We start from the raw sequence: 27,212 nt of genomic DNA on the forward strand, positions 1-27,212 counted from the left end.
CACTTTGTACATCTGGCTTTTATATGGGTACTAGGGAAACTGAACCCAGGCCGGCATGCTTTGCTAGCAAGTGCCTCTACCCCCTGAGCCACCTCTCCAGCCCTGTAGCAGACATTCTTGTCAGTAGGACAAAACATCTGACCAGAGCCTGGCACTGTGGTGCACACCTTTAATTCCAATACTTGGGAAGCAGAGGTAAAAAGATCACTGTTACTACAGAGCGAATTGCAAGTCAGCCTGGGCTAGGGTGAGACCTTGAAAAACCACCAGGTGGGAGGAAGCAGGGAGCGTAAACTGGCTATAAATGCCCAACAGGACTGTATTGCTACACCACAAAGCCAGCCCTTACAATGTGACGCATCTCTTCCACAGCTCTAACAGCTGGGGGCTGAGTATGAGGCTTAATCAGAAACACATGAGGCTGTGGGGGACACTCTACATTCAGACTACCACATAGGCATCCCTTTCTCTTATCATTCCACTGTATTCCCCAAGGTTGATTCCTGTCTCAGTGCCTTGCATTTGCAAATGCTGCTTGGTCTGGCCCATGTAAAGCAGAAGGGTCACAATTCCCTGTGGGACTCTAGGCTCTAACCCAGGCACTCAGGCATTCTTCTGACTTCTTTGGAAAGTGAGTGGAAACTGTAAGTCATCTCTGGGCAGAGACCAGTATGATTGGCAGTGGGTCTGTGATGGAGGAGGTCAAGGGGACCTCCACCACAGTGACTTCCTTCCAAAGTTAGTCCCCAAATCCTTATTGGAGATAATTTGGAGTCTTTAACAGAGAACTGGATTGAGGTAGGCATTGTGGCTCATGTTTGCAATCCCAGCACTTAAAAGGCTGAGGCAGGAGGATCACTGAAAGTTCCAGGCCAGTCTGGGCTACAAAATGAATTCCAGAGGGAGTGGTTTTATTAAGAGTTCTCTAGCAAGCTGTTTTGCCAAGTGCTGCCTTATGCCTTATTATCATGAAAGGAAGGCCTCCCCAGATGCTGACCATATGCTAGGCCACTCCCAGCTTCCAGAGCTAAGTGCTATAACCTTTATCCTTAGTGAATTACCCAGCCTGTGGTAATGTAACAGCAACCAAAAATGGAGTAAAATATTGCCTGGCCTAGTAGCCCATGTCTGTCATCTGAAGGACTCTTTTTTTTTTTTTTGTTTGTTTTTACAGGTAGTCTCACTCTAGCCCAGGCTGACCTGGAAGTTACTCTGTCCTTCCAGGCTGCCCTCAAGCTCACAGCAATCCTCCTATCTCTACCTCCCAAGCACTGGGATTAAAGGTCTGAGCCACCATATCTGGCTCATCCCAGCACTTGGGAGGAGGAGACAAGAGGATATGGAGTTCAAGGTTACCCTTGTCTACGTGGGAAATTCAATCTTGTCTTGTTGGTGGCTGTGTCCCTATGACATGGTCAGTGCCCTTGGACAGCTGGACATTGACTCTCCTAAAAGGAGAGCCAGGCATGACTGGAGCAGAAGTAGACCTCTGTCTTGGGCTGGCCCCTCATTTTCCCCTCCTGGGGCCAGGTAGGACATACAAATGCAACAGGAGGGTTATTTGGAAAGGAAGGACCCAAAGGCATGATGAAGCCCAGGAATCCAGCACAGTGGGGACAGAGCCTTCTAAGGATGTCTCACTTCCATGGCAAGACACTCACTTCCCTTCTGTCTCTCTTCCATCATAAATCCACCACCAAACATGTTGGGCTTTACCCAGAGATGACCTTTCCAGGCTAAGTAGGGTTCTGAGCCCATTTATTGGTTCTACAAGTGCCCTGTTGTCTGGTAGCCACCCACTGGACCTTTGAGAGCAGGAGCTGCTGCTCCCGCCCCCGTCAGAAGTACAGTCAGCGTTGCTGGCACAGTTTATTGAGAGGGGAAAGTTCCAGGCATCTGGTGTCCATTGGAATTGGAGCTGGAGTGGGTGGCATCAGGCATCAGTCCCCCATCGGTACCCACAGGGCCTTGGTTCTTGCTGCACGCAGGCCCAGCTCTGGCCCTGCTCCCTCAGTTTGTTGATCCCAGGCCCTCAAGCTGCCCCCATTTACCCACACAGGCTTGAGGTTTCCAGCAGAGGCCCACTCCACAAACTGGGATCCCTGGGGTGGGGAGAGAATAGAGTTAGCATCACCAGTGGCTTGGTTGGTAAGCAGCTGCTTCCTCAGCATACAGGACTATTATGAGGAAAGACCTTGCCAGGTGTGGTGGCTCACGCCTTTGATCCCAGAACTCGGGAGGCAGAGAAGGGAGGATCCCTATGAATTCTAAACCAGCCTGAGACTAAGTTGTGAGTTCCTGGTCAGCCTGGGCTAGAAAGAGACCCTACTTCAAAAAACCAAAGAGAGAGAGACCTAAAGGGCTGACCTAGATGGATGTTCAGCTCCTGGCCACCCCACCTTCCAGATGCTGAGCAATGTGGCCCCTGTGACCAGGGAGTCCCCCCCCCCACTTATGGCAAGTTCAAGAATAGAACTTGAGGTCGCCCACCTGTTGCTGGGGTGAGACCCTCAGCAATGGGTTCTGAATGAGATGAAGTCTTTGGGCAGGATAGGCTCTTAAGTCCTTATTGCTAAGGAGATTCTCTTCTTCCTTAGCAGCTGGGGCTCTACATGGGCAAGACCTCAGAACTTTGTTGCCAAGGCATTTCCCCCACTTGACAACAGTTCTCGGGGGCAGGGCCATGCTCCCAGCAGAGAGGAGCCAGTGAAAGTTAAGACACTGAAGTACCTGGGCAGAACCAAAATACCACAGGGCCTGGATGTCTTGGTGCAAGGCCAGGCAGCGAGTCAGGTGGTCCCGATCTCCTGTCACCACATTCACCAGGCCGGCGGGACACAGGGAGGCCATATCCTAGGAGTGAAAGAGTGGGCAACCCAGAATTGGAGGGCAGTGGGAGCAGGCATCCAGGAGAGGGTGTTGGACTCTGAGACGCAACAGAGCTGGGGCTGTTACAATTACCCAGGAGGGTAGGGGTTAGCTGAGCTCCTGCAAGATTGCAGCAGCTCTCACCTGCTGCTCCAGGGACTGCTGGCAGCAGCAGCAGGCAGGAGGGAAGGTAAGTGACTTTACCTGACAGACCTCCAGGGCTAGGAGGGGACAGGTCTCACTAGGCACCAATACCACAGCATTGCCATGGGCCAGGGCAGGGGCCAGCAGGGACACAAAGGCAAGCAGGGGCCACTCATTGGGGCAAACGATAGCCAGCACTCCCAGGGGCTCCCGAAGCCGGAGCACAGGGCCTTTCAGGCCTGCTACCTGCGGGGACAAGTGACATGTCAAGGGCAGGTCCCCCCCAGCCATCTCATCATCACCTGCCTCTCCAAAAAAGGGATGACCAGGGGATGGTTCAGAGTACAGAACTCCAGAGCTGGACAGCCACGCAACAGTTGTATCTTTGGTTAAGTTAATAAACCTCTTTGGGACTTACTTCTGTGTATTGCCCTGAGTCTGTAATTCTCCTGCCTCAGTCTGCTGGGGGAATTAGAGGTCTATGTCATCAGAGCCTCAAAATGTTAGGCAAGTGCTCTACTGAGCTATGCCCAACCCAAATGTGCATGTGTGTGTGTGGAGGGGGTGGATTTCACTGTGTAGGCCAGGCTGGCTTTGAACTCATGGTCTTTTTTTCTGTTTATTTTTAATATTTTATTTTATTTACTTATTTGTTAAGAGACAGAAGGGGGGACAGAGAGAGAAAGAGAGAGAGAGAGAGAGAGAGCAAGAATGAGAGGAAGAATGGGCATGCCAGGACCTCTAACCACTGCAAACAAACTCCAGAAGCACACGCCACAATGTGTATCTGGCTTACATGGGGCCTGGAGAATCGAACATGGGTCCCTAGGCTTCACAGACATGTGCCTTAACCGCTAAGCCATCTCTCCAGCCCTTCCCGTCCCCCCTTTCTTTAAATTTATTTGAGACAGAGAAATAGAGAGGAGGCAAGAGAGAGAATTGGAACACCAGGGCTTTCAGCTGCTGCAAACAAACTCCAGACACATGTGCCACTTTGTGCATCTGGCTTATGTGGGTTCTGGGGAATCGAACCTGAGTTCTTTGGCTTTGCAGACAAGCAAGTGCCTTAACCTCTAAGCCATCTCTCCAGCGCCTGCCCCCTTCTTTTTATGAATCAGAGCAAGAGTGTACATTTGAGGGAGAGAGAATTGGCATGCCAGGGTCTTCAGGTGCCATAATTGAACTCCAGATGCATGCACCACCTTGTGCGCATGTGTGACCTTGTACGCTTGCATCACCTTGTGCGTGTGGCTTACATGGGACCTGGAGAGTTGATCATGGGTCCTCAGGCTTTGCAGGCAAGCACCTTAAGCACAAAGCAATCTCTCCAGCCCTGAACTCATGATCTTTCTGCCACACTTTCCAAGTGTTAGATGACAGGCATGAACCACCATGCTCAGCTAGTGTGTGTTTTACAAAAGCATGAGTGAATATAATTGACATTTACTTTATTACACACATTTTCCAGAGCATAATTTGACATTTTGACATTATGTGTACACCCACCAGCTTTACCCGCCTCCTCTGTGGCTTTGTAAAAATCCTCCCTTCCTGCCCTATCTGAGCCCTATCTGTGGGTCCTCAGCCAATCACCGATCAGCCCTTTCTCACCACCAGAGGTTAGCTTGTATTTCTTAGAATTTCACAGCCATGGAGCCTTATATATGCACACATGTGTGTTTGTGAGGTGCTGGGATGGAAGCCAGGGTCTTCAATACACCTGGGAAACACTCTACTACTGATTGCATCATAGCCTTTGAGAGATAATGGACACACCAAGTTCTCTAGCTACTGCAAAGAAACTCCAGATGCATGTGCCATCTTGTGCACATGCTTTATCTGGCTTTATGTGGGCATTGGGGAATCAAACCCAGGTACAGGAAAGCACCTTAACTGCTGAGCCATCTCTCCAGCCCACCTCTCGCTTTATGATGGTCTCATATGTAGCTGGTAGTGAACTGGCAATCCTCATCCCTTGAGTACTTGGATTGCAGGTATGAGCCACCATACTTGGCTTACACTTTATACCTTCCTTTCTTCCCTCCTTCCCTCTATCCATCCCTCCCTCTTCTTCCTTCTTTTGTGGTCTTTCTGTATTAATGTATATTTCTTTCTTTGTCTTTCTGAATTAGGGTCTCACTCTAGCTCAGGCTGACCTGGAATTCACTATGCAGTCTCAGGCTGGCCTTGAACTCTCAGCAATTCTCCTACCTCTGCCTCCTAAGTGATGGGATTAAAGGTGTGTGCCACTATGCCCAGCCTTTCTTCTTTCCGGCCTTCCTTCTATTCTCTCTCTCTCTTTTTCAAGGTAGGGTCTTACTTTATATAGCCCAGGTTGACCTGGAATTCACTATGTAGTTTCAGGGTGGCCTCAAACTCACAGCAATCGTCCTACCTCTGCCTCTCAAATTCAACATACAAAGGTGTGCTGTGGAGCTGGAGAGATGGCTTAGAGGTTAAGGCATTTGTCTGAAAAGCCAAAGGACCAAGGTTTGATTCCCTAGGACCCAAGTTAGCCAGATGCACAAGCAGGTGCATGTGCCTGGAGTTTGTTTGCAGTGGCTGGAGGCCCTGGTGTGGCCAATCTCTCTCTCTCCCCTTTTCTCTGTCAGATAAATAAAATAAAATAAATAAATAAATAAATAATAAAATATTTAAAGCCGGGCGTGGTGGTGCACGCCTTTAATCCCAGCACTCGGGCGGCAGAGGTGGGAGGATTGCTGTGAGTTCGAGGCCACCCTGACATTCATAGTGTATTCCAGGTCAGCCTGGGCTAGAGTGAGACCCTACCTGGAAAAACAAAAACAAACAAACAAACAAAATTTTTTTTAAAATAAGTGGCGCTGGAGGGATGGCTTAGTGGTTAAGGCATTTGCCTATAAAGCCAAGGACTCAGGTTTGATTCCCCAGGACCCATGTTAGCCATATACACAAGGGGATACACATGTCTGGATTTCATTTGCAGTGGCTAGAGGCCCTGGTGTACTCATTCTCTCTCTCTCTCTCTCTCCCTCTTTCTCTGTAAAATAAATAAATAAAAATAAAATATGTGGGATTAAAGGCATGCACCATCATGCCTGGCTGTACTATAGATTTTAATGTATATACGAATGAATTTTAACATTGCTTTTTCCATGATCCTTTATTCCCCTTCCATGTCTCCTACAAAAAGAGTATTCTAATAATACATTTTGATTGAGTTATTCAATTATCCTATTATACTTCTTTGTAACCAAATTATGTATACTTTCTTCTACTAAAATAATTAGTTTACAACTGATTAAGACATCATAAACACTGATAATTATTAAAATAAATATTTTGTCAAAACCATGAATAAAATAAAATATGTTTAAAAAAAAAAAGGTATGTGCCACCATGCCCAGCCTCTTTCTTTGAAGTAGGATCTTACTCTGTAGCCCCAGGCTGGCCTTGAACTCACATATATATGTGTGTATATGGGGGTGCCAGGGTCTCTTGTCACTGCAAATGAATGCCTGTCCACCTTTATGTGAGCAGCTGGGGAACTGAACCTGGGCTGGCAGGCTTTAGAGGCAAGCATCTATAAGTACTAAGCCACCTCTCCAGCCCCTGTATTTTCTTTTTTTCTGAGACAGGGTTTCATGTATCCCAGGTTGGCCTCAAAGTCTTTATGTAGCTGAGAATGTCCTTGAACTCCTTGTAGCTGGGAGGTGCTGGGATTGAGCCTGGCCTCACAACTAGCAGATCACAACTTGAGCTCTGTCTCCTAGCAGACTGCTGTCCTCCAGAACTGCCTTACCTGTGGGGTGTGACCTTGAGCCTGCACCTGGGCCCCCCATTTCCGGAGTCGCCTCACACTCAGCTCCACCTCTGCCCTGGCAGCCTTTAGTTCTGCTCCCTGCCTCTCCAGCCGTGAGACCAGGGCAGGTGTCCTGCGCTCCAGTGCTGCAGCCAGGGCCCACAGCAGGCTTGCCCTGGATGCTGGAGACTGGACCGCCCAGCTGTGGGCAGACAACACAAGTTGAGGGTGTATGGCCTGGTCTTGACTCTTCCCAGACACCCACCTTTGCCCAGAGTCTTAATCCTTGGGATCCAGCCCCAAGTCTTCCACCTTGTGTGCGTGTGTGTGTGTGTGTGTGTGGGGGGGGGGTCCTTAAATGAAGCTCCCTGTCACCCAAGCATTGGCTTGTTGTGTGACTCTCTTACCCAGGGGCGGCCTGGTGAGCAGCCTCCACAGCACCCCGAATGTCCTTGGCTCCACCCTCAGCCACATAGCCATGGAGGTTGCCAGAAGAATCCTGGATGGGCCTAGAGCTCCGGGCACCAGGAGCCTGGAAACGGCCCCCAACGAACAGCCCGTAAGGGGGTTCTGGGCTGCACAGAGTGAGGTGTGAGAGAGTCCTTGGGTCTGATTAGGCCCTGTGGCCTCCCAAACCGGATGGACTCCCTCATTCCCATGAGCTTTGGGACTCAAACTCCTGCTCCCATGAGCCAGGTACAGAGAGGGGTTATCCAAAATTCTTATTCCCAAGACCCTCTGCAGGACTCAAATTCTTATTTCTGTTAGCCTTTGGGGCACCCCAAATTCCTGCTCCCAGGAGCTTCTGGGAAAACACAAACCACGAGAAAGAATTAAGGCTTTTCAGGCCTGGGTGGGAATGTGTAAGGTTCCAAGAACCACAATGACACATTCATTAGGACCCAGAGACCCCAGGAATAGTTCTAAGGAGCCTCCCTCTCTTTCCCCTTCCCACACCTGTTCCAACCCTCACACCACTGGCCCTCGAGCAGCTTACCTCGATCCAATTTCCAGCTCAGCAGGCAAGGTGGAGGGGACAGCAAGGCCAAAAGTGTCATAATTGAGACTTTCGCAAAAGTAGGGCGGCTGTGGGGGGGTCCCCAAGGGCCGCAGATATTCATACAGACCCTGCGAGAGAGCTTTGTCACAGGAGGCCAGGAGGCCGCAAGGTGATTTGAAGAGGGAGCAGGTGTCAGGGGTTGCAAGGGCAGAATGGAGGAGCTCACATCTGGGCCCCCGTGCCAGGAAGAGCCACTCTCCTTGCAGCCACCAATAGGCACGGCAGGATCTTGGAGGCCATGAGCATTGATCCACACTGTTCCTGCCAGGAGCCTGGGGAAGGATGGCAAGTCAGAGGAAACAGGAGACAGGAGAGGGGCGGGGCCAGGTCAGAGGAGAGAGAAAGGAAACCAGGAGAGACAAGCGACCGAGGGAGAATGGGGAGACTGAGGCTGAGCGATGCCAATGAGGCAGACTGGAGGGGTGCCAACTGACCTGTAGCCCAACTCCAGGGCCTGACCCAGTCGTTCACTCCACACGCTGGCACTGCCTCCCCGGGGTGTCCCATTGGCTAGGGCCAGAGCCTCCTTGGCTGTGCGGAAAGGGAAGGCCACGACCACAGGCCAGGGCACCTAGAGGAGTGTCAGGGACTCAGGCAAACCCTTCTCACCAATACCCCCACCCATTCAGGGACCAGGCCACAGCAGTCACCAGTCACAGACCAAGGTCACTCGGTCACCCAGTGGTGTTACAAGATAGAATACTGCTGCCTATGACTGACTCAGGGCAGGTGGATGGGGAAAGATCTTTAGAAATTCAGGGGACCTCACCTCTGCCTGGAAACATGGGGCAGCTGGGGGCAGACCAGAGATCAAGGTTGGGGGGAAGAATGGGTTGTTGGAGGGTATGTCACCAGCCTGGAACACCTTAAGAGAAGGATAAATCAATGCAGGTGTCTCTTACTAGACCTCCTCCTTCAGACCAGGGAGTTGGGTCACCAAGCTCGGTAGTCAGGGCTCACCTCTCCACCCTGGCTCTGGGCTTCACGCACATAGCACTGTGCCAGGTCATGGGCAGCAGCTCCACGCGTCCCCATGTCCACGGCTCCATCCAAGCCTCGGCCGCTCCGTAGCCGCCCCATCCTGCCCTGAAGGCGTCTCACAGCCTCATCCCACACAGATTCTTGGATGAGGAGCCTGAGGCCCCCCTGTTAGCAAAAGTGTTGCTGGGGGTGAGCAAAGTCCTGCCCAATGCAGGGAAGCTAGGCCTCGGGTTTGGAAGAGCAGTGGGAAGTGATAGGAGGTGGGGAGTAGAACTCTGGTGATGTCCTAGATATGGTGCTGCACACTTGTAACCTCAGCACCCAGATGTGGAGGCAGGAAGATCATGAGTTAGAGGCCAGCTGGTGCTACACTGTGAAATCTTGTCTCAACACCCCCCACAACCCCAAAGAACTGAAAGTTGAAATGAGTGAGAATCAAGAGAGACATGATAGTTTCCAGGACATGGGGACATTAGCATGTGGGTCTCACCGGGCTGCGGTCTGACCAGGCCGCATCCACAACACCCTCTACAGCTGAGTCCACATCCGCTGAGTCTGTCAGCAGCAGCAGTGATTCTGTGCCCAGGGCCAGGCCCAGTGTGGCTCCCTTGCCTGCCAAGGACCTCCGTAGAGCACGTCCTTCCTAAGGACCCACACCCCCAACATGCTTAGCACTCAGCTTCATAAGGACCCTCCAGGCTGTGTCCTGCCCACTCCCCATCCTGGAGATACCTCCACAGCTCCACAGAACACCACCTTCTGGACTCCAGGCCAAGAAACCAGAGCAGGTGCCAGTGAGGTTGGGCCACTAAGCACGTTCAGGATCCCTGGAAAGGGGCTGAGCTCCCCTGCCAGCTGGGCCAGGAGGAGGGGTGTTGGGGAGGATGGAGGCACGAGGGCCACTACAGTGCAGCCTGGGGAGGGGAGACAACTCAAGGACTTTGAGGTACAGTCTCCAGCCCTCCTTCCTCACACCCAGGAGTCCAGGCCCTGGCCCTCCTCTTTGAGAGGCAATAGTGGAACCCAGCACCTCACTCACCCACAGCCAGGGCAGGACACACTCTCCACATCATATCCATGAAGGAGAAGGTGGGTGGCAGGATGAGGCCAACAACTCCTACAAGAAATCCATAGTGAAAGAACAAGGAGCTGGACGTGGTGGTACACGCCTTTAATCTCAGCACTTGGGAGGTAGAGGTAGGAGGAACGCTGTGAGTTTAAGACCACTCTGAGACTACATGGTGAATTCCAGGTCAAGTCAGCCTGGATGAGAATGAGACCCTACCTCAGAGGGAAAACAAAAAGTAGAACAGGGACTGGCATGCTGGAGTATAGTCTGGGTAAGGACTCTAGGTTCTCACCCATGGGCTCCCAGTCTGCCAGTGCTTCCTCCTGGATGTGCGCCTGGATTGCATGGTACTGAAGCAGCTGCTGGGCCAGAGGGATGTCCCCATCTCGAATTTCTCGGACTGCCCTCCCAGTAAACAGGGACTCCAGGGTCCACAGCAGCCGCAGGTGTTTCTGGATCATCTTGGCTAGCCTGTGGAGAATGCAAGGGGTTGACCCTTTTCCAGGCAACCTGGACTACAATCTCCAAGAGTTCCTGGGGCAGCACCACAATTTACTAGTAGAGGTTACCAAAGACTTATGGGAAATGTAGTATTGGGGAGATTCTCAAACTCTAATGGTGCTATAGAATGATCTTGGCCACTAGTAATCAGCCAACCCCAATGACACTATAAAGCTGAGTCTCATAAATGGAACCCCCATGTTAATCACTCCTACCTAGCCCAATAAACTGTGGGAAGTAATGGACGCTTTGGCCACTAAAGCTTCAAATGTGTGCTGAGAAGATGAGCCGGTAATCAACTCACTGAGAACTTAGGAAAAGAAAAGAAGTTGCTGGTCCCAGAGTGTCCCATGGATGCTGGGAACATAGTATCCCCTCTTCTAAAGGCCACACCTAGGCTTCCTTACCTGGTCAGATACTGAGCCCTTGTGGTTCCTGGGAGTTGACTCCAGCTCTCAAATGCTGTCCTTGCTGCCTGCACTGCTGCACCCACATCCTTCTCTTGTGCCTGAAGGAAGGTGGCCAAGTTCTCCCCTGGGAGACAAATAGAGGCCCAGATGGTGAGAGAGATGTGAGGAGCCCATGTTAGAACTGGGTGGCGGGGGGGGGGGGTTATATTTCTAAGGCCTGGGTGTGGGCTAAGGCAGTAAAGGTGCTCCCAGCTCCACTCTGGGTCTCAGAAACTGGCTTCCTTCCCTTTCCGTTTTCTCACTGGTATTGCCCTGCACACCTCCCACAGGCAAGAAAGGGCCTTTATTTAGTGGGTTACAGTTTTTTTAGATTCCCATTGAATAGCCCAGGTTGGTCTCCACTCATGATTCTGCTGTCTCAGCCTCTGGAATGGGCCCAGCTTAAAGAAGGGAGATTAGTAGATACGAACTCCTCATTTGGGACTAGACACTGTAACCATAAAGATTCAGAAATCTCACCTCTCTCTCCACATGGCCCCTGTACTTAGGATCCTGAACAAGGGAAACAGGGCAGGTGGGTAGGCCTGGAACACACAAGCATCTCTTCCTCCCTAAATAATCGGGGGACATTTCAAACCTGTGACAGGATCCTGGCAAGATGCTGCATTCCTGTGTTCTGGCTTCTGCCACTTTCCATTGACATAGTGGCCCAAGAGCCGGTCGTGGGTGTCCAGCCAGGCCTGGGGGAGGAAGGAGAATTTGGAAAAGTGCCTGTGAGGCAGCTGGGGCAGCTCAATTCCTACCCAGAGTCCTCTTGCATCCCTTTGCCCATCAGCTATCCTTTCCTTCTTGTTGTCTCTTTGTGAGTATGCACATGTGTGTGTCCATGAGTGCACGTGTATGTTGGGGATTGAACTCAAGGGTTCATGTCCTATTAATCTATAACACTTGTAGCACTATACTATCACTTCAATAGTGGCAAAACACACATGAAGTCATGATGTTAACCAGCTTTGGTGAAATAGCCACAGTGTGGTTCCAGCACTTCCTGAGACTAAGGCAGGAAGATCCTAGGACTGAGGCCAGCCTGGGTTACATAGCAAGACCCTGGATTTTATCTCTTTCTCCTCTTCCTTTCTTTATTTTTATTTTTTTTTTGGGGGGAGGGGGTTGAGATAGTGTCTCCCTTTGGCCCAGGTGGACCTGGAATTCACTGTGTAGTCTCAGGCTGGCCTTGAAAGCATGGCAATCCTCCTACCTCTACCTCCCAAAGGCTGGGATTAAAGGCGTGCGCCACCACACTCAGCTTCTTTTTTAGGCTTTTTGAGGTATGTTCTCACTGTAGCCCAGGCTGACCTGGAATTCACTATGTAGTCTCAGCCTGGTCTTGAACTCACAGTGGTCCTCCTATCTCGGCCTCCCAAATGATGGATTAAAGGTATGGACCACCATCCCCAGCCTATTAGCTTTTTTTGTTATTGCTTTTTTTTTTCTTCAAGGTAGGGTCTCACTTTAGCCCAGGCTGACCTGGAATTCACTCTGCATTCTCAGGGTGGCCTCGAACTCATGGCGATCCTCCTACCTCTGCCTCCTGAGTGCTAGGATTAAAGGCGTGTGCCTCCATGCCTGGCCCTAGCCTAATAGTTTTTTTTCTTTTTAAGATTTATTTTTATTAATTGGAGAGAGAAAGAGAGAGAGAGAATGGGAGTGCCAGGGCCTCTACTCAATGCAGACTAACTCCAGACACATGTGCCACCATGTGCATCTAGCTTATGAGGGATCTGGAGAATTGAACCTGGGTCCCTACGCTTTGCAGACCAGTGCGTTCACTGCTAAGCCACCTCTCCAAACCATTAGTTTTTAATCTTCTTTATTTTATTTATTTTTAAGACCTGAAACTCACTCTGTAGCTCAGGCTGATCGTGAAGTCACAGCAATCTTCCTACCTTAGCTTCCTGAGTGTTGGGACTAAAGAAGTGTGCTAGGACACGAGGCTTAAACTTTTTTTTGAGACAGGATCTATGTACCCCAAGCTGACTTTGAACTCACTACATAGCCCATATAAGCTTTCAATGGGCCATTCTCCTGCCTCAGCCACCCAACTGCTGGGAATATAGGTATGCAACATCATGCCTGGCTTAAATATGAATATAAAGAAAAGATTATAAAAACCCTTTTACCTCCATGGAGAAATGGTCTCATCTTAACTTTGTTTTCCAGGAAACCATACAAAATACAGCTGTATTTTTTGGGGAGGGAGAGTGTTTCAAGGTAGCATCTCACTGTCTAGTTCCAGGCTGGCCTCAAACTCACAGCAATCCTTCTACAATCCTCTACCTCTGCTTATCTAGCACTGGGCTTAAAGGCATGCCCCACCGCACTGGGCTATTTTTTTTCTCTTTTCTTTTTTTTCTTTTCTTTTCTTCCAGGTAGGGTCTTACTCTAGCCCAGGCTGGCCTCAAACTCACAGCGACCCAACTACCTCCTACCTCTGCTAGGATTAAAGGTGTGTGCCACCATGCCCAGTTGTTTTAGTTTTCTTCTTCTTTTTTTTTTTTTTTTTTGTTTGTTTTTTCGAGGTAGGGTTTCCCTCTAGTCCAGGTTGACCTGGGATTCGCTATGTAGTCTCAGGGTGGCCTTGAACTCATGGCGATCCTCCTGCCTCTGCCCCCCCTCCCATGTGCCACCACGCCTGGCTGCTTTTTTCTAAGAATACTGGGCATGGGACCTAATCCCTTGAGCATGGTAGACAGATACTCTACCACCGAGCTCAAACCTAATCCTCACTAGCGGATTCTAGGCAGGGGCTATACTGTTTAGCTACACCCTGGCCTCTCACTATGGATTCTAATTAGGTCTTCTATTGCTGAGCTACATCTCAGCCCTCAGCTGTGTTACTAGGCAACACTGACCCCAAATGGTCCAGGAATGTACCATTAATATCCAGCAGGAAGCCAGAGCACAGGCTTCCTGGAGCTCACAGTGCTCTGAACCAGGCATGTCTGCAGCTAGCATCCTCCGTACAATGTCAGTCTTCCTCCACGCACTTCTCTTTGGGATGTAACAGCTCCTACCCTTGCAATCATGTTCCTTCTACCCATCTCAGTGGCCATCACTTAGGGGAGCATCAAGAAGTCCCACTAAAGCCAGAGGCCTAACGGTATCCTACCATATGCAGCCTGTCCGGCTATGTAGCATCTGGCCTATATTGGAGTGTCCCTGAGCTTAGGAGCCAGGCAACCAGGCTCTGAGTCCTGGCTCTGGTACTTAGCTGATGAGTAATCTTAGCCAGGGGTTTAGCACACAGCCCCTCTCCACCCCAGGTTGACAATTGAATGACACTGTTACACATCCAGAGTGACAACTTTGGGGCTAGAGAGATGGCTTGGCGGTTAAGGCGCTTCTCTACAAAGCCTAAGGACTTATGCTTGACTCTCCAGATCCCATGTAAGCCAGACGCACAGCACACAAGTGCGTAAGGTTGCACACAAGGAGGCACACGTGTCTGGAGTTTGATTGCAGTGGATGGAGGCCCTGGCATGACAATTTTCTCTTCCCCTCTCCCTCTCTCTCTCTCTCTCTCTCCAATTTAAAAAGAAAAGCAGTGTGACAACTTTAATACTGCTTTCTCTTCCTAAAAATTCTTTTGCTGCTGGGCATGGTGGCACACACCTTTAATCCCAGCACTAGGGAGGTAGAGGTAGGAGGATTGCCATGAGTTTAAAGCCACAATGAGACTACATAGTGAAATAGGTCCGCCTAGGCTAGAGGGACACCGTAACTTGAAAAAAAAAAAACAAAAAAAAACCCAAAACAACCAAACAAACAAAGTGTTTCCTGCCACTAAATTCTATACACTTTCTACTTTCTCCTGCTTTTTATCTTATTCTGATAATTGCTCCTATTTCTCTTTAAAGCAAAACAGCCTGGCATAGTGGTAAATGTCTGTCATTCTAACACTTGGGAGGTTGAGGTAGGAGGATCACTGTGAATGTGAAGCCAGCTTGGGCTACACAGGGAGAGCCTGCCTCAAAACAAACAAACACCCATTCTCTATCTGTCTGTCTGTCTGTCTGTCTCTCTCTCTCTGCTTCTTTGTCTCTCTCTCTCTCTCAAACACAAACAAAAATTTTAGAAAACCACATGTAAATGAATGAAGGATTTTGCCAGGTAGGTGATGCATGCCTTTAATCCCAACACTTGCAAGGCTAAGGTAGGAGGATTGCTATGAGTTCGAAGCCAGTTTGAGATTACATAGTGAATTTCAGGTCAGCCTGGGTGAGAGCAAGAGCAAGACCCCACCTCAAAACAAACAGGGCTGGAGAGATGGCTTAGCGGTTAAGCGCTTGCCTGTGAAGCCTAAGAACCCCGGTTCGAGGCTCGGTTCCCCAGGTCCCACGTTAGCCAGATGCACAAGGGGGCGCACGCGTCTGGAGTTCGTTTGCAGAGGCTGGAAGCCCTGGCGCGCCCATTCTCTCTCTCCCTCTATCTGTCTTTCTCTCTGTGTCTGTCGCTCTCAAATAAATAAATAAATAAATAAATAATTAAAAACAAAAAAACAAAAAAAAAAAAACAAACAAACAAAAAACCCAAGCCAAATCCCAGCACTCAGGAGGCAGAGGTAGGATGAATGTCATGAGTTTGAGGCCACCTTGAGACCACATAGTGAATTCTAGAGACCACATAGTGAATTCTAGATCAGCCCAGGCTAGAGCAAGACCCTCCCTCAAGGTCAAAAACCCCCCCACAAAACCAAGCCAGCTATGATTATGCAAGCCTTTAATCCCAGCACTGGGGAGTCAAAGGTAGGAGGATCGCTGAGAGTTTGAGGCCATCCTGAGATTACACAGTGAATTCCAGGTCAGCCTGGGCTAGAGCAAGACCATACTTTGAAAAACAAACAACAACAAAACCCAGTTTAGAGAGATACCTACTGGGTAAAAAGCTTGCTGCTCAAGGATGAGTACCTGTGTTTGAGCCTCAGATCACATAAAAAAAAGCCAGAAGCGTTGGGAGGTTGGGCTTCTGTTAATCCCACCACTCTGATGCTGAGATGGGAGGCAAAGATAAAAGATTTTTTCCAGAAGCTCTCAGTGAGCACAACTAAAGGAACTGCAGCCAGTCACGGTGGTGCAGGCCTTTAGTCCCAGCACTGGGGAGGCAGAGGTAGGAGGATCGCTGAGTTCAAGGCTAGCCTGGGATTACATAGTGAATTCCAGGTCAGGCTGAGCTACAGCGAGACCCTAAAAATATCAAAAGCCAAACAAACAAGCAAAAAACAAAACAAAACAAAATAAAACTGGGGGCTGGAGAGATGGCTTAATAGTTAAGGTGTTTGATTACAATACCTAACAGACCCAGGTTCAATTCCCTAGTACTGATGTAAACCCAGATGAAGTGATGCATGCATCTGGAGTTCGTTTCTCTCTGTCTGCCTATTTCAGTCTCAAATAAGTAAAAATATTTTAAAAAGAAGAAGAGGAAGAAGAAATGGGGCTGGAGAGATGGCTTAGCGCTTGCCTGAGAAGCCTAAGGACCCAGGTTCAATTCTCCAGGTTTCACGGAAGCCAAATGCACATGGTGGCATATGCATCTAGTTTGTTTGGCTAGAGGCCCTGGTGCACCCATTCTCATTCTCTCTCTCTTACAAGTATCTCTAACAAGTAATAAAAAATAAATCTTAAAGCCAGGAGTGGTGGCCCATGCCTTTAATCCCAGCACTCAGGAGGTAGAGAATAGCCATGAGTTTGAGGCTACCTTGAGACTACATAGTGAATTCCAGGTCAGCCTGGACTAAAGTCAAATAAATGCTGGGCATGGTGGTGCACACCTTTAATCCCAGCACTCATGAGGCAGAGGCAGGAGGACTGTTATAAGTTCGAGGCTACCCTGAAACCAAGGAGTGAATTCCATGTCAGCCTGAGCTATAGCATGACCCTACCTTGAGAAAAAAGAAATCTTAAAAAAAAAAGCTGGGCTTAGTTCAGCATATCTTGAATCCCAGCACCATGAGTTCAAGGCCAGCTTATGCTACATAGTGAGCTCAGGTCAGTTTAGGTTCAAGTGCAGTCTTGGTCTCCCTCACACACAAAAATGAAGGTAGAGGCATAAAGAATGCCAGTTAATGCTTGTCAAATGTGAGAATAGCATATTAATTGTGTAACAAAATCAGTCTTATCTGTGAAAAATGAAAGCTGAAATATTTATGGGAAAATAACAGCTGGAGTTTGTTTAAATTATTCTTAAAAGAAAAACAACAACATTGGACTGGATGTTAATTGTTGAACTTGAGTGACCGGACACAGGGAATTCCTAGTAAATATCAAGTACCATGTAAATGATGAAAAATTTCTCTTCAGAAGGAAAACAAATCTCTTAAAGCATGTCCATGGGGTCCTGGCCTGAAAGTGGGGGAAGCATGCCTGCTGGAGACTAAGAATTTAAAATTCCTCTAAAAAATGGCTGTGACAGGGGCTGAAGAGATGGCTTAGTGGTTAAGGCCCTTGCCCGTAAAGCCTGACAACTTGGGTTCAGTTCCCCAGTACCCACATATAGCCAGATGCACAAAGTGGTACATGCATCTGGAGTTTATTTGCAGTTGCTGGGGGCCCTGGTGCACCTTTCTCTCTATGTCTCTGTATGTCTCTGCTTGCAAATAAATAATCTTTTTTTTTAAATGGCTGTGACAATTGGTTCCAGATGATTCTTGTCAGGCAATTGAAGCCAAAAAGTTGCCAAAGTTTGGAATTTTCTTTTCAAGGGAAGTTAAGAATCCGGATGTTTAGATGGAATTGTCTAATAATTGACAGTTTTGAAAACAAAGTTCAAGCCAAAGAAAAACATTTTTGTTGGTTGAATCTGGCCTACAGATTGTAAGCCAAGAGACCTTTGCTGGAGCATGGGCGAGAAGCCATGGGTTCAGAACCCAAGGAGTCAAGTTTAAATCTCAAATGCATTTCTCTCTCTCTCTCTCTCTCTCTCTCTCTCTCTCTCTCTCTCTCTCTCTCTGTGACAAACTGCAGTGTCTAGCTATGTAGTTTAGGCGGATCTAAAACTCACAATTCTGCCTCAGCCTTTCAAGTGCTGGGATTACTGGCATGTGCCACTATGCTCTGACTCTACTTCTTTTAAGCAGTGTACACTGTAGGAAAAATTAGTGACTTCTCAACCCTCTGTGTTCTATCAACTAAAATGATGACAACAACTTTCTCAGTTATTCTGGGGATTATCTGAGATCATGCTTATCAGACATTGGTACCTTCCATCCCAGCTGTCATCTGTTATTTCAGGAAAGTCCACCTCTAGTCAGCCTCCATCTGTGAGGATTCTCTGAACTCCATCTCAAATCCTCTTATCTGAGTCCACACTCTATTTTAGTCACTCCTACAGTCTAGTATCTTCTACACTGGCTACTTCCTGGTGGCTGTCTCTACAGTTGTTGGCCCTGAGGCATAAACCCAAACAGCATTACTCCTGTACCCCATTACTGCTGTCCTCAAGGGTCTCACATTGTCACTTGTCACCCAAGCTCAATCTTCTTTTTTTAAAATTTTTTGACATGTTAGTTTATTTATTTGAGAGAAAGAATGGCCACCCCAAGGCCTCCAGACACTGCAAATGGACACCAAACACATGTGCCACCTTGTGCATCTGACTTATGCTGGTCTTGGGGAATCAAGCCTGGTTCCTTGGGCTTTGCAAGTAAGTGCCTTAACTGCTGAGCCATCTCTCCAGCCCTCAATCTCTCTTCTTTATTTACCTTTATTTGAGAGAGAGAGAGAGAGAGAGAGAGAGAGAGAGAGAGAGAGAGAGGCGTGCGCGCAGATGGAGAGAGAATGGGCACGCCAGAGCCTCTAGCCAGTGCAAATGAATTGCAGATGCATGCACCACCTCGTGCATCTGACTTTTCATGGGTACTGGGGAATCAAACCTTGGTCCTTTGGCTTTGCAGGCAAGCACCTTAACTGCTAAACAATCTCTCCAGCTCTCAATCTCTTTAATCCCACTTGTCTCAGGAGGTCCCTGTTCAGGGACAGTCACAGAGCAAAGGCCAGCCTCTAGGGCCCTGCCTTCTCAATCCTCCAATCCTGTTCCTTCAGCACCTGTGTTACCCTCTCATTGATTGTCCAGAAAATTCAACTTGGGTCACCTCTCCAGCCTCCTTAACAAGCCTGGGCACTGTAGGGCCCTGTGTGATCATGGGAGCCTCATGAAGACATTTTCAGCAACATGGGAAGATTGAACATATGAATAAAAAAAATGTAAAGGGCCAAGCATGGTGGTACACACCTTTAATCCCAGCACTTGGTAGGCAGAGGCAGGAGGATGGTTGTGAGTTCAAGGTCATCCTAAGACTACATAGTGAATTCCAGGTCTGCCTGAGCTAGAGTGAAATCCTAACTGGAAAAAACAAAAATAAATAAAAAAAAAAAAAATTCAGGGCTAGAGAGATGGCTTAGCAGTTAAGGCGCTTGCCTGTGAAGCCATAGGACCCAGGTTCAATTCTCCAGGACCCACATAAGCCAGATGCATAAGGGTGCCCATGCATCTGGAGCTCGTTTGCAGCGGCTAAAGGCACTGTTGCACCCATTCTATCTCTCTATTTGTCTTTTCCTCCCTTTCCAAAAAAAAGAAAAGAAAAGAAAAAAGAAAGAAAAAATGTAAAGGGCTAGAGAAATGGCTCAGCGTCCGGAGTTCCTTTGCTGTGGCTGAAGATCCTGGCACACCCATTCTCTCTATTCACCTCTCTTAAAATAGTTCTGCAAGGCATGTGGTGCACACCTTTAACCCCAACACTCAGGAGGCTGTCGTAGGATTCCTGTGAGTTTGAGGCCAGCCTGAGATTACATAGTGAATTCCCTACCTCGAGGTAGGGGTCCCACTCTCAGGCTGGCCTCGAACTCATGGCGATCCTCCTACCTCTGCCTTCCAAGTGCTGGGATTAAAGGCCTGCACAACCATGCCCGATAATAAAGAACTAGGGCTGGAGACATGGCTTAGCGGTTAAGGCACTTGCCTACAAAGCCAAAGGACTCAGGTGTGATTCCCCAGGACCCACATAAGCACAAGGTGGCGCATGCGTCTGGAGTCCGTTTGCGGAGGTTGAAGGCGCTGGAGTGCCCAACCTATCTGCCTCTCTCAAATAAATGCAAATTTAAAAAAAGGTAAATACAAGGGAATCTCTGAGGATCATGGGAACTCCCAAGACAAGGGGCAAGCGCAGGGATGGGGCGGGGATTGTCTGGAACCACGCCCTCTCTGGAGCACCAAGGCGGGAATCACCGAGGGGCGGGGCTGCTGAGCTGCCGCGGAGGATCACGGGAGCCCAGCCTCCTGAGGCCATGAGGCCTGTGCTAGTCGGCAGCGCCCACGGGCAGACCCTCACCAGTGCGCATGCGTGGCTCTCCGGCACCGGTCCATACTCGAGCGTGGAGAAGATCTCGCGGGCGCGCGGTTCCACGCGCGTCGCTGCCATCGTCCGCCTGGATGCCTTCCGAGACGAATTGTGGGGCACTCCGTCGCGGGGAACGCCCAAGACCGAAGTACGGCCGGCTACCTCCTACCCGGCGGGGCGGGGCCGGGGGCGTGGCTAAGGGACCTGTCCACTCGCTGGGCGCCCCAGGACGAGCGGCCCGTGGACGGGGTCTGGGACTTGTAGTTCGACGCTCGCAAGCCCCGCCCAGTGAGGCCCCGGGAGCGGAAATGGACGCCCCGTGCTGCTAGCGGCAAGGTTTAGGATTGAGAAGGATGGAGGTATTGGTTTTTTTGATCCCCTTTTTAAGTTTTGGAGACAGAAAGTTCAGCTTTTAATACGAAATAGACCTTCGCAGTGGCAGGATACGCATTTCAGTTAAGGGGTGTGTTGGGGGGGGTGCTGGGATGGAACTTGAGCATCTTAGGGAAGCGCTCCTCCGCCGACCTATATCTCCCAACGCAAGAGTAAAGTATCTTTTATTTCGAGGTAATGTCTTCTTGTAGCTCAGGCTGACCTCGACTTCATTATGTAGTCTCAGGGTGGCCTTGAACTCACGGTCATCCTACCTGTGTCTCCCGAGGGCTGGGCTTAAAGGCGTGCACCACCACTCGTGGCTGTGATGAAGGTGTGACAGCCTTGCCTGTAGTGTAATTTAACAGGGAGAGCAGAAGTGTGGCATCACGCGGCCCACCTCGTATTTCTGAGGAGTTGCAGCTGGATGCAAGAGCCTTGTGATGGGAAGCGTGGTTACGCTAGGCCCATGGTAACAGACCGGAAGTGTCTTCATTTACACTTTTGTCTAACTGATCGGACCTACACCGAGGCTAGAAACAGATACTGGTCCCAGCAGGTTTGACTGGATAGACTACTGTGTATGAAGTCCCGGGACCTGGAAAGCTTGAGGGATAGGATCCCGCGAGAAGTTTTTCACGTGAAGGGTGCTGAGGAACCCCGAGGCCTACTTTCCAGGACCATGGCGGACTCGAGGCTGCTGGTACCAGAGCTGAGCGAGGCAGAGACAATGGGTGATGAGACAGCGCTGTTCGAGGAGCTACTGCTGCAGGTGCGGACTGACTCCTGGGCATTCAGGGGTTTATTTATTATTTTACCTACTGGTGCTCAGAGACGGGACTACAGCTCCCAGAATACCCTGGGGCTGCAGTGGGGCCTAATGGGAATTGTAGTTGCTATGGTCTGAAGGAAATAGGAGTGGGGTCTAGATTGTTCTTGAAGAAGGAAGGGGACCCTAGAACGTATACTTTCTCATGTTAGCCACAGTGCTCATATATAAGTTTTCCCCTAGATATTTGAGATGAGGGGATCTGAATGAACTCCCAAGCTGTTTTTCTTCACAGGCTTCCAAGGAGCTCCAGCAATCCCAGACAGCCAGCTCAGAATCTACACAGATCCAGCCTCAGCCTGGTGAGCCAGACATACACAAAGAACTACAGGGTTAGAGTCTCACAGAAGGCCAGAGAGACGAGCTAAGGATCGGAGAGGGAAGTAAGGGATAACTGGTATAAAGGCCTGGGAGTGGTTATATGAACTGACATCAAGGAAGATCACCTATGGAATCTGGTCCACAGGGAGTAAGTGGAGGATAGAAAGCAGAGTGGGAAGGGCAGAGAAGCAAAGTCTGAAAGAAGGTTAGGGTCCTCAGGACACAGATCCAGAAAAAGAGAAGGTAGAGGTGGAATGAAAGGACAGAGTGAAGAGGGAAAGAAGCTGGGTGCTGCCTTATACACTTGTAATCCCAGCTCTCAGGAGGCTGAGGCAGCAGGATTGCAAGTTCAATACCATCCTGGGCTACAGAGTGAGAGCTTGTCTCAAAAAGATAGAAAGGAAGGAAATTAGAAAGACTGTAATTGTTGCTGGAAATGTTCTTTATTGAATGTACATGTACTATATGTGATGAAAATAAACCAGACTAAAAGTTATTTCAGCTAAAAAAAAAAAAAAAGAAAGAAAGAAAGAAAAGAAAAGAGTTGGGCATGATGAAGCACGCCTTTAATCCCAGCACTCAGGAGGCAGAGGTAGAAGGATCGCAGCAAGTTCGAGGCTGCCCCGAGATTACATAGTGAATTCCAGGTCAGCGTGGGCTAGAGCGAGACCCTACTTCAAAAAAACAAAAAAGAAGAAGAAAAAAAGACAGAAAAGTGCCAGGTGTGGTGATGCACAACTTTAATTCCAGCACTCGGGAGGCAGAGGTAGGAGGATCACTGAGTTTAAGGCCAGTCTGAAACTAGAGTGAGTTTCTGGTCAGCCTAGAGTGAGACACTATCTCAAGAACAAAGAAAAGGTGGATAGGAGAGTGTGTGTGATATGAAGACTGCTTGGGGACAGATGGTCAAATTAAATCCACTCACACAGGTTTCTGCATAAAGACCAATTCATCAGAAGGGAAGGTTTTCATCAACATCTGCCACTCGTCCTCCATCCCTCCCCCTGCGGATGTGACCGAGGAAGAGCTACTTCAGATGCTGGAGGAGGACCAAGCTGGCTTCCGCATCCCCATGAGTCTGGGAGAGCCACATGCCGAACTGGATGCAAGTCAGTGCCCTCAGAAGACCCCGTGTCTGCCCCCTTGACATCCATTCTCCCAGACCTAGGATGTGGGGCCCAGGCATGTCCCCAGCCTTCTGGGTATCCAGGCCAGGCTGCCACTTCCTGCCCCACTCAGAGGCTCTGGAGGTTGGGTTAGGTGTCACCTCCCATGCCTTCATCCTAGTTCTCTACCCCGCTGCCTTGTCTGCATTCCTATATGCTTTTTTTTTTCTTTTCCTTTCAATCCACATGTTTCCAGAGGTCTCTTCTGACTGAGCTCTGGACAGTGCCCAGGGAATGGGGATTTAGGTAACCCAGAGTCTACTTTTGAGAAGGTCCCAGTCATGGCTGGAAGGCAAGAGCCCCGATGTAATTTCAGTATGGCTGCTTTGGGCTTGGAAAGGACCAGCCCCAGTAGCTCTTTACTGAGGAAAGTTTCACAGAAGGCTGGCACCAGGAGGAGTAGTCAGATGGAAAATTTGAAGGTTTAACAGTTGATCAGCCAAAAATTCAGAAGAGGGTTCTAGGCAGAGAGGACAGATGGGCTTTGGGTATGGTAGTATACACCTGGAATCCCAGCATTTGGCAGCTGAGTCCAAGATCATCTACATAGTGAGACCTTGCCTATCTCAGAGACAAAAAAAAGAAATAAAAAGAAAAGAAAAAGACTGGAGAAATGGCTCAACACTTTAGGTGCTTGCCTATAAAGTCTAACAACCCAGGTTCAATTCCTCAGTACCTATATAAAGCCAGATGCATGCACATCTTTAATCCCAGCACTTGGGAGGCAGAGGTAGGAGGATCACTGTGAGTTCAAGGCCAGCCTGAGACTACATAGTGAATTCTAGGTCACTTGGGCTAGAGTGAAATTCTACCTCGAAAAACCAAAAAGGAGAAGAAAAATAGTAAGTTTTGGTATTTCAAGGTAGGGTGGCCTCAAACTCAAAATGATCCTCTTACCTCTGCCTCCAGTTGTTGAGACTAAAGGCATACACCGTGACACTTGGCTTGAAAAACTTTTTTTTTCTTTTTTGTTTTTTCAAGGTAGGGTCTCACTCTAGCTCAGGCTGACCTGGAATTCACTATGAAATCTCTGGGTGGCCTTGAACTCACAGGGATCCTCCGACCTCTGCCTCCCAAGTGCTGGGATTAAAGGAATGCACCACCTTGCCTGGCTTCTTTTTAAAATTTTTTTTTTTTAAGTTTTTTTTTTCTTTAAACATTTATTTATTTATCAGAGTGAAAGAGGTAGAGAGAGAGAGAATGGGCATGCTAGGGCCGCCAGCCACTACAAACTCCAGATGCATGTGCCCCCTTGTGCATCTGGCTTATGTTGGTCCTGGAGAATTGAACCAGGGTCCTTTGGCTTTGCAGGCAAATGCCTTAACCACTAAGTCATATCTCCAGCCCTTTTAAAAATTTTATTGAGGTAGGTTCTTCTCTATCCCAGGCTGACATGGAATTCACTATGCAGTCTCAGGCTGGCCTTGAACTCAGTGATCCTCCTACCTCTGCGTCCCAAGTGCTGAGATTAAAGGCATACACAAGCTAACCTGGACTGAAAAAATATTTTATAAAAAGATAAAGAAGCCAGGTGTGATGTTCTGAGGCTACATAGTGAATTCCAAGTCAGCAAAACTCTACCTTGAAAAACAAAAACAAAAAAAAAAGAAAAAAAAACCTGACAGAGGCCTAGGCCTAGGGATATAGTGATTGGATTGGATGGGCCAGAAATCTAGAGTAACTATAAGTGTAGGAATGTGGTCTCTAGAGAAGAATGTAAGCATTTTCCCAGAGGTGGTAGGGGTAGAGCACTCAGAACTTCTGTGCCAGTGTGGGGGACTCAGACATTGGAAGGATCAGCTTTTGGACAGGGTCATGGGCCCAGAGGCAAGAGCCTCCTGGAAGTCAGGGGAGAGCTGGTCTGAGTCCTCTGTTAAGTGCAGGCTGGCCTCTACTTTCTAGGGTCTCTGCTCCCAGGGTGGATTTTGTTTCTAAGTGTTTTGCAGAGAGCTTGGGAGTCTCACCCCCCCCCCCTTTATGCTTCTGCAGAAGGCCAGGGTTGTACCGCCTATGACGTGGCAGTCAACAGTGACTTCTACCGGAGGATGCAGGTGGGTGTGTGTGCAAGAATGTGCTATGGGTGAGACTTCAGCTAGCCCCCAAGTCCACTGCCCCACTACACCTGTCTCTTCTCCCTCACACTGTAGAACAGCGATTTCTTGCGTGAGCTCGTGATCACCATTGCCAGGGAGGGCCTTGAGGACAAATATGGCTTGCAGCTGAATCCTGGTAAGGAGCAGGAGGGGCATAGAGTGGTGTGGGAAACATGTAGACAGGCTTGCCTCAACTGGAGCTTGGAGGCTGAGGGTTCTCAGGAGGGGTGGGCATCTCAAAGTGAGGTGGGACCAAACAGGAGGTGGGGCCTCAGAACCAAACTTGGGATGATTAAAGGGAGTGTCCAGGGAGGGGCAGAGCTCTATACAAGGCTGTACCATGTGATAGCAGAGGAACCCTGATACCCAGCATCTTATCCTCTGCCCCCTCAGAATGGCGCATGTTGAAGAACCGGGCTTTCTTGGGCTCCATCTCACAGCAAAATATCCGTTCCCGGCAGCGCCCTCGCATCCAGGAGATGGGAACCCTGAATGACCCCCTTACAGCTGAGAAAGGGTGGGCCTTCATACATCCCTTGTTGTAATGCTATCCTGGGCCTCTGGAAACCCATAGAGATGAGAGACTGGAACTGAAGCACAGGCCTGGGTGAAGGGAGAAAGTCTGCCCTTGAGGGTTTGCAGGGAGGGCCTCATGCTGGCAGAACACACCTCCACTCAGTCCTGCACCTTTCCTCCCCAGCCCAGAGAAGCCGCATCTGAACCTTTGGCTGGAAGCTCCTGATCTGCTCTTGGCTGAAGTTGACCTCCCCAAGCTGGTGAGCACAGACGTGGTGGGAGCAGGGTGCAGGGCTGGACTGGTGGGGACTGTCCCCAAACCTGTGTAAATTGCACCCTCTGGTGCTGCCCTGAGGGTTCCTCAAGGACTATAGAATGTAAGTGTAGGGTTATTGAGACTTCTTATACTGTCTGTCCTTTGATTTTTTTTTTTTTTTTTTTTTTTTTTTTTTTGAGGGCCCAGGCAATGGGAGTTGCCTCACTCATGGTGTGACCTTATAAATGCAGTTCCCCAGCGTGTGAAGTCTTTGTTGTGGGGCGGGGAGGTGATGGACTGATTGTACCACTTGCTCAGGATGGAGCCCATGGGCTTTCGCTGGAACTTGGTGAAAACCGTCTGGTGGTGGGGGGTCCTCAGCGGCTGTATCAACTGGATGTTGCCGTCCCCCTACGGATCAACACTGAGGAGAGCAGGGCGGCCTTCCACCGCAAGAGAAGGGTACTTGGGGGGGGCTTCAGGGATGCTGGGATGTGGGATCTAGACTCCTGGGTTCTGAATCCACATTCTCTTTCTTTTCTCAGCAACTCATGGTGGCCCTGCCCCTTCTGTCAGTGCCTTCTTGATCAAGTGTCCCCTTGAGCTTCTATATATGGACAAAAAGTTGATTTCTTCTCCAAAAGTGAAATAAAAGATTTTCATGTTTTTTTCTGCCTGCCTTCAGATATCTGAGCATGTAGGACATATGGGAAGAGGGACATTGCACTCTGTCCCTCAGTATTCTCTTACCCTTGCTCAGGCTTCACCCTTTCCTTATGGACTTTGGCCTCCAGGCCTTCAGACTTCTCTTTCTCATCATTGGTCCTCTGGGCCCCAGAGCTGGCCTTTCTGTGTTCCATACCCACTTCTCCAGGGCCCTGGACTCAGTACTGCCCCTTCTCTATTTTTCTTTTAAGTTTGTTCAGGTGTAGGGTCTCACTCCAGCCCAGGCTGACCTGGAATTCACTCTGTAATCCCAGGCTGGCCTCACGGTGATCCTCCTACCTCTGCCTCCCGAGTACTGGGATTAAAGGCGTGTATCAGCTGGGCACAGTGGCACACACCTTTAATCCCAGCACTCTGGAAGCAGAAGTAGGAGGATTGTCTGAGATTACATAGTGAATTCCAGGTCAGCCTGAGCTAGAGCGAAACCCTGCCTCAAAAAAAAATCATGTACCACCACACCAGCTTGCCCCTTCTCTCTTGATGGGACTCTTCCCTTCACTGGGGGTCTGTCTCACTGATCAGTATCTGACCACACCATTGATTACTGCTTCTTAGCTTCTGTCCCCTCCTCCCAGTTCCCTCTTCTCCAAGGTGTCATGTGGGAAGTTGCCAGTGTGGTCATTCCCTCTGCACTGACTGCCTACAAGGGGTGGGGGTTGTGTGTCCGTCCTGACCCTTTGGCAATGAAGTCCATGTGATGTGGCCTCCATAAGCCTCTCACTCCT

The 27,212-nt window shown here is 49.3% G+C and overlaps 2 protein-coding genes across 4 annotated transcripts; one reads left to right on the forward strand and one right to left on the reverse strand.

Annotated features, from left to right (window-relative positions):
* Positions 1 to 1,741: 1,741 nt before the first annotated feature.
* On the reverse strand, positions 1,742 to 20,389 carry Aldh16a1 (aldehyde dehydrogenase 16 family member A1). Its single transcript, XM_004672246.2, has 17 exons — positions 20,200 to 20,389; positions 11,452 to 11,554; positions 10,812 to 10,938; positions 10,196 to 10,374; positions 9,874 to 9,951; positions 9,567 to 9,748; positions 9,325 to 9,477; positions 8,814 to 8,999; positions 8,623 to 8,718; positions 8,288 to 8,424; positions 8,020 to 8,125; positions 7,791 to 7,921; positions 7,201 to 7,368; positions 6,794 to 6,995; positions 3,073 to 3,258; positions 2,731 to 2,853; positions 1,742 to 2,102 (listed from the first exon to the last, which is right to left on the reverse strand). The coding sequence occupies exons 1-17, from the start codon at positions 20,287 to 20,289 to the stop codon at positions 1,941 to 1,943; spliced, it is 2,409 nt and encodes an 802-aa protein (XP_004672303.2). The 5' UTR covers positions 20,290 to 20,389; the 3' UTR covers positions 1,742 to 1,940.
* Positions 20,214 to 26,429, forward strand: Pih1d1 (PIH1 domain containing 1). 3 transcript variants are annotated; one of them, XM_045133681.1, is made up of 10 exons: positions 20,214 to 20,356; positions 21,140 to 21,352; positions 21,645 to 21,711; positions 22,660 to 22,839; positions 24,886 to 24,947; positions 25,044 to 25,125; positions 25,383 to 25,506; positions 25,690 to 25,765; positions 26,080 to 26,223; positions 26,307 to 26,429. In XM_045133681.1, the coding sequence occupies exons 2-10, from the start codon at positions 21,164 to 21,166 to the stop codon at positions 26,346 to 26,348; spliced, it is 966 nt and encodes a 321-aa protein (XP_044989616.1). In that variant the 5' UTR covers positions 20,214 to 20,356; positions 21,140 to 21,163; the 3' UTR covers positions 26,349 to 26,429. The 3 variants fall into 3 exon arrangements, with proteins under 3 accessions (XP_044989616.1, XP_044989615.1, XP_004672305.2); XM_045133680.1 differs by lacking the exon at positions 20,214 to 20,356 and adding an exon at positions 20,401 to 20,567; XM_004672248.2 differs by lacking the exon at positions 20,214 to 20,356 and having other exon boundaries at positions 20,578 to 21,352.
* The last annotated feature ends 783 nt before the right edge of the window (positions 26,430 to 27,212 follow it).

This window comes from Jaculus jaculus, chromosome 14 (assembly GCF_020740685.1).
Source record: "Jaculus jaculus isolate mJacJac1 chromosome 14, mJacJac1.mat.Y.cur, whole genome shotgun sequence".
Lineage (NCBI taxonomy): Eukaryota > Metazoa > Chordata > Mammalia > Rodentia > Dipodidae > Jaculus > Jaculus jaculus.

Coding starts and splice junctions, on each gene's coding strand:
- Aldh16a1 (XM_004672246.2), bottom strand. CDS start 20,289: ATGGCAGCGACGCGCGTGGAACCGCGCGCCCGCGAGATCTTCTCCACG. Junction 11,555..20,199: donor AGAGCCACGCATGCGCACTG/GTGAGGGTCTGC, acceptor TTCCTCCCCCAG/GCCTGGCTGGACACCCACGA. Junction 3,259..6,793: donor CTCAAGGTCACACCCCACAG/GTAAGGCAGTTC, acceptor TTGTCCCCGCAG/GTAGCAGGCCTGAAAGGCCC.
- Pih1d1 (XM_045133681.1), top strand. CDS start 21,164: ATGAAGTCCCGGGACCTGGAAAGCTTGAGGGATAGGATCCCGCGAGAA. Junction 21,712..22,659: donor ACAGATCCAGCCTCAGCCTG/GTGAGCCAGACA, acceptor CCACTCACACAG/GTTTCTGCATAAAGACCAAT. Junction 25,126..25,382: donor TGGCTTGCAGCTGAATCCTG/GTAAGGAGCAGG, acceptor CTGCCCCCTCAG/AATGGCGCATGTTGAAGAAC.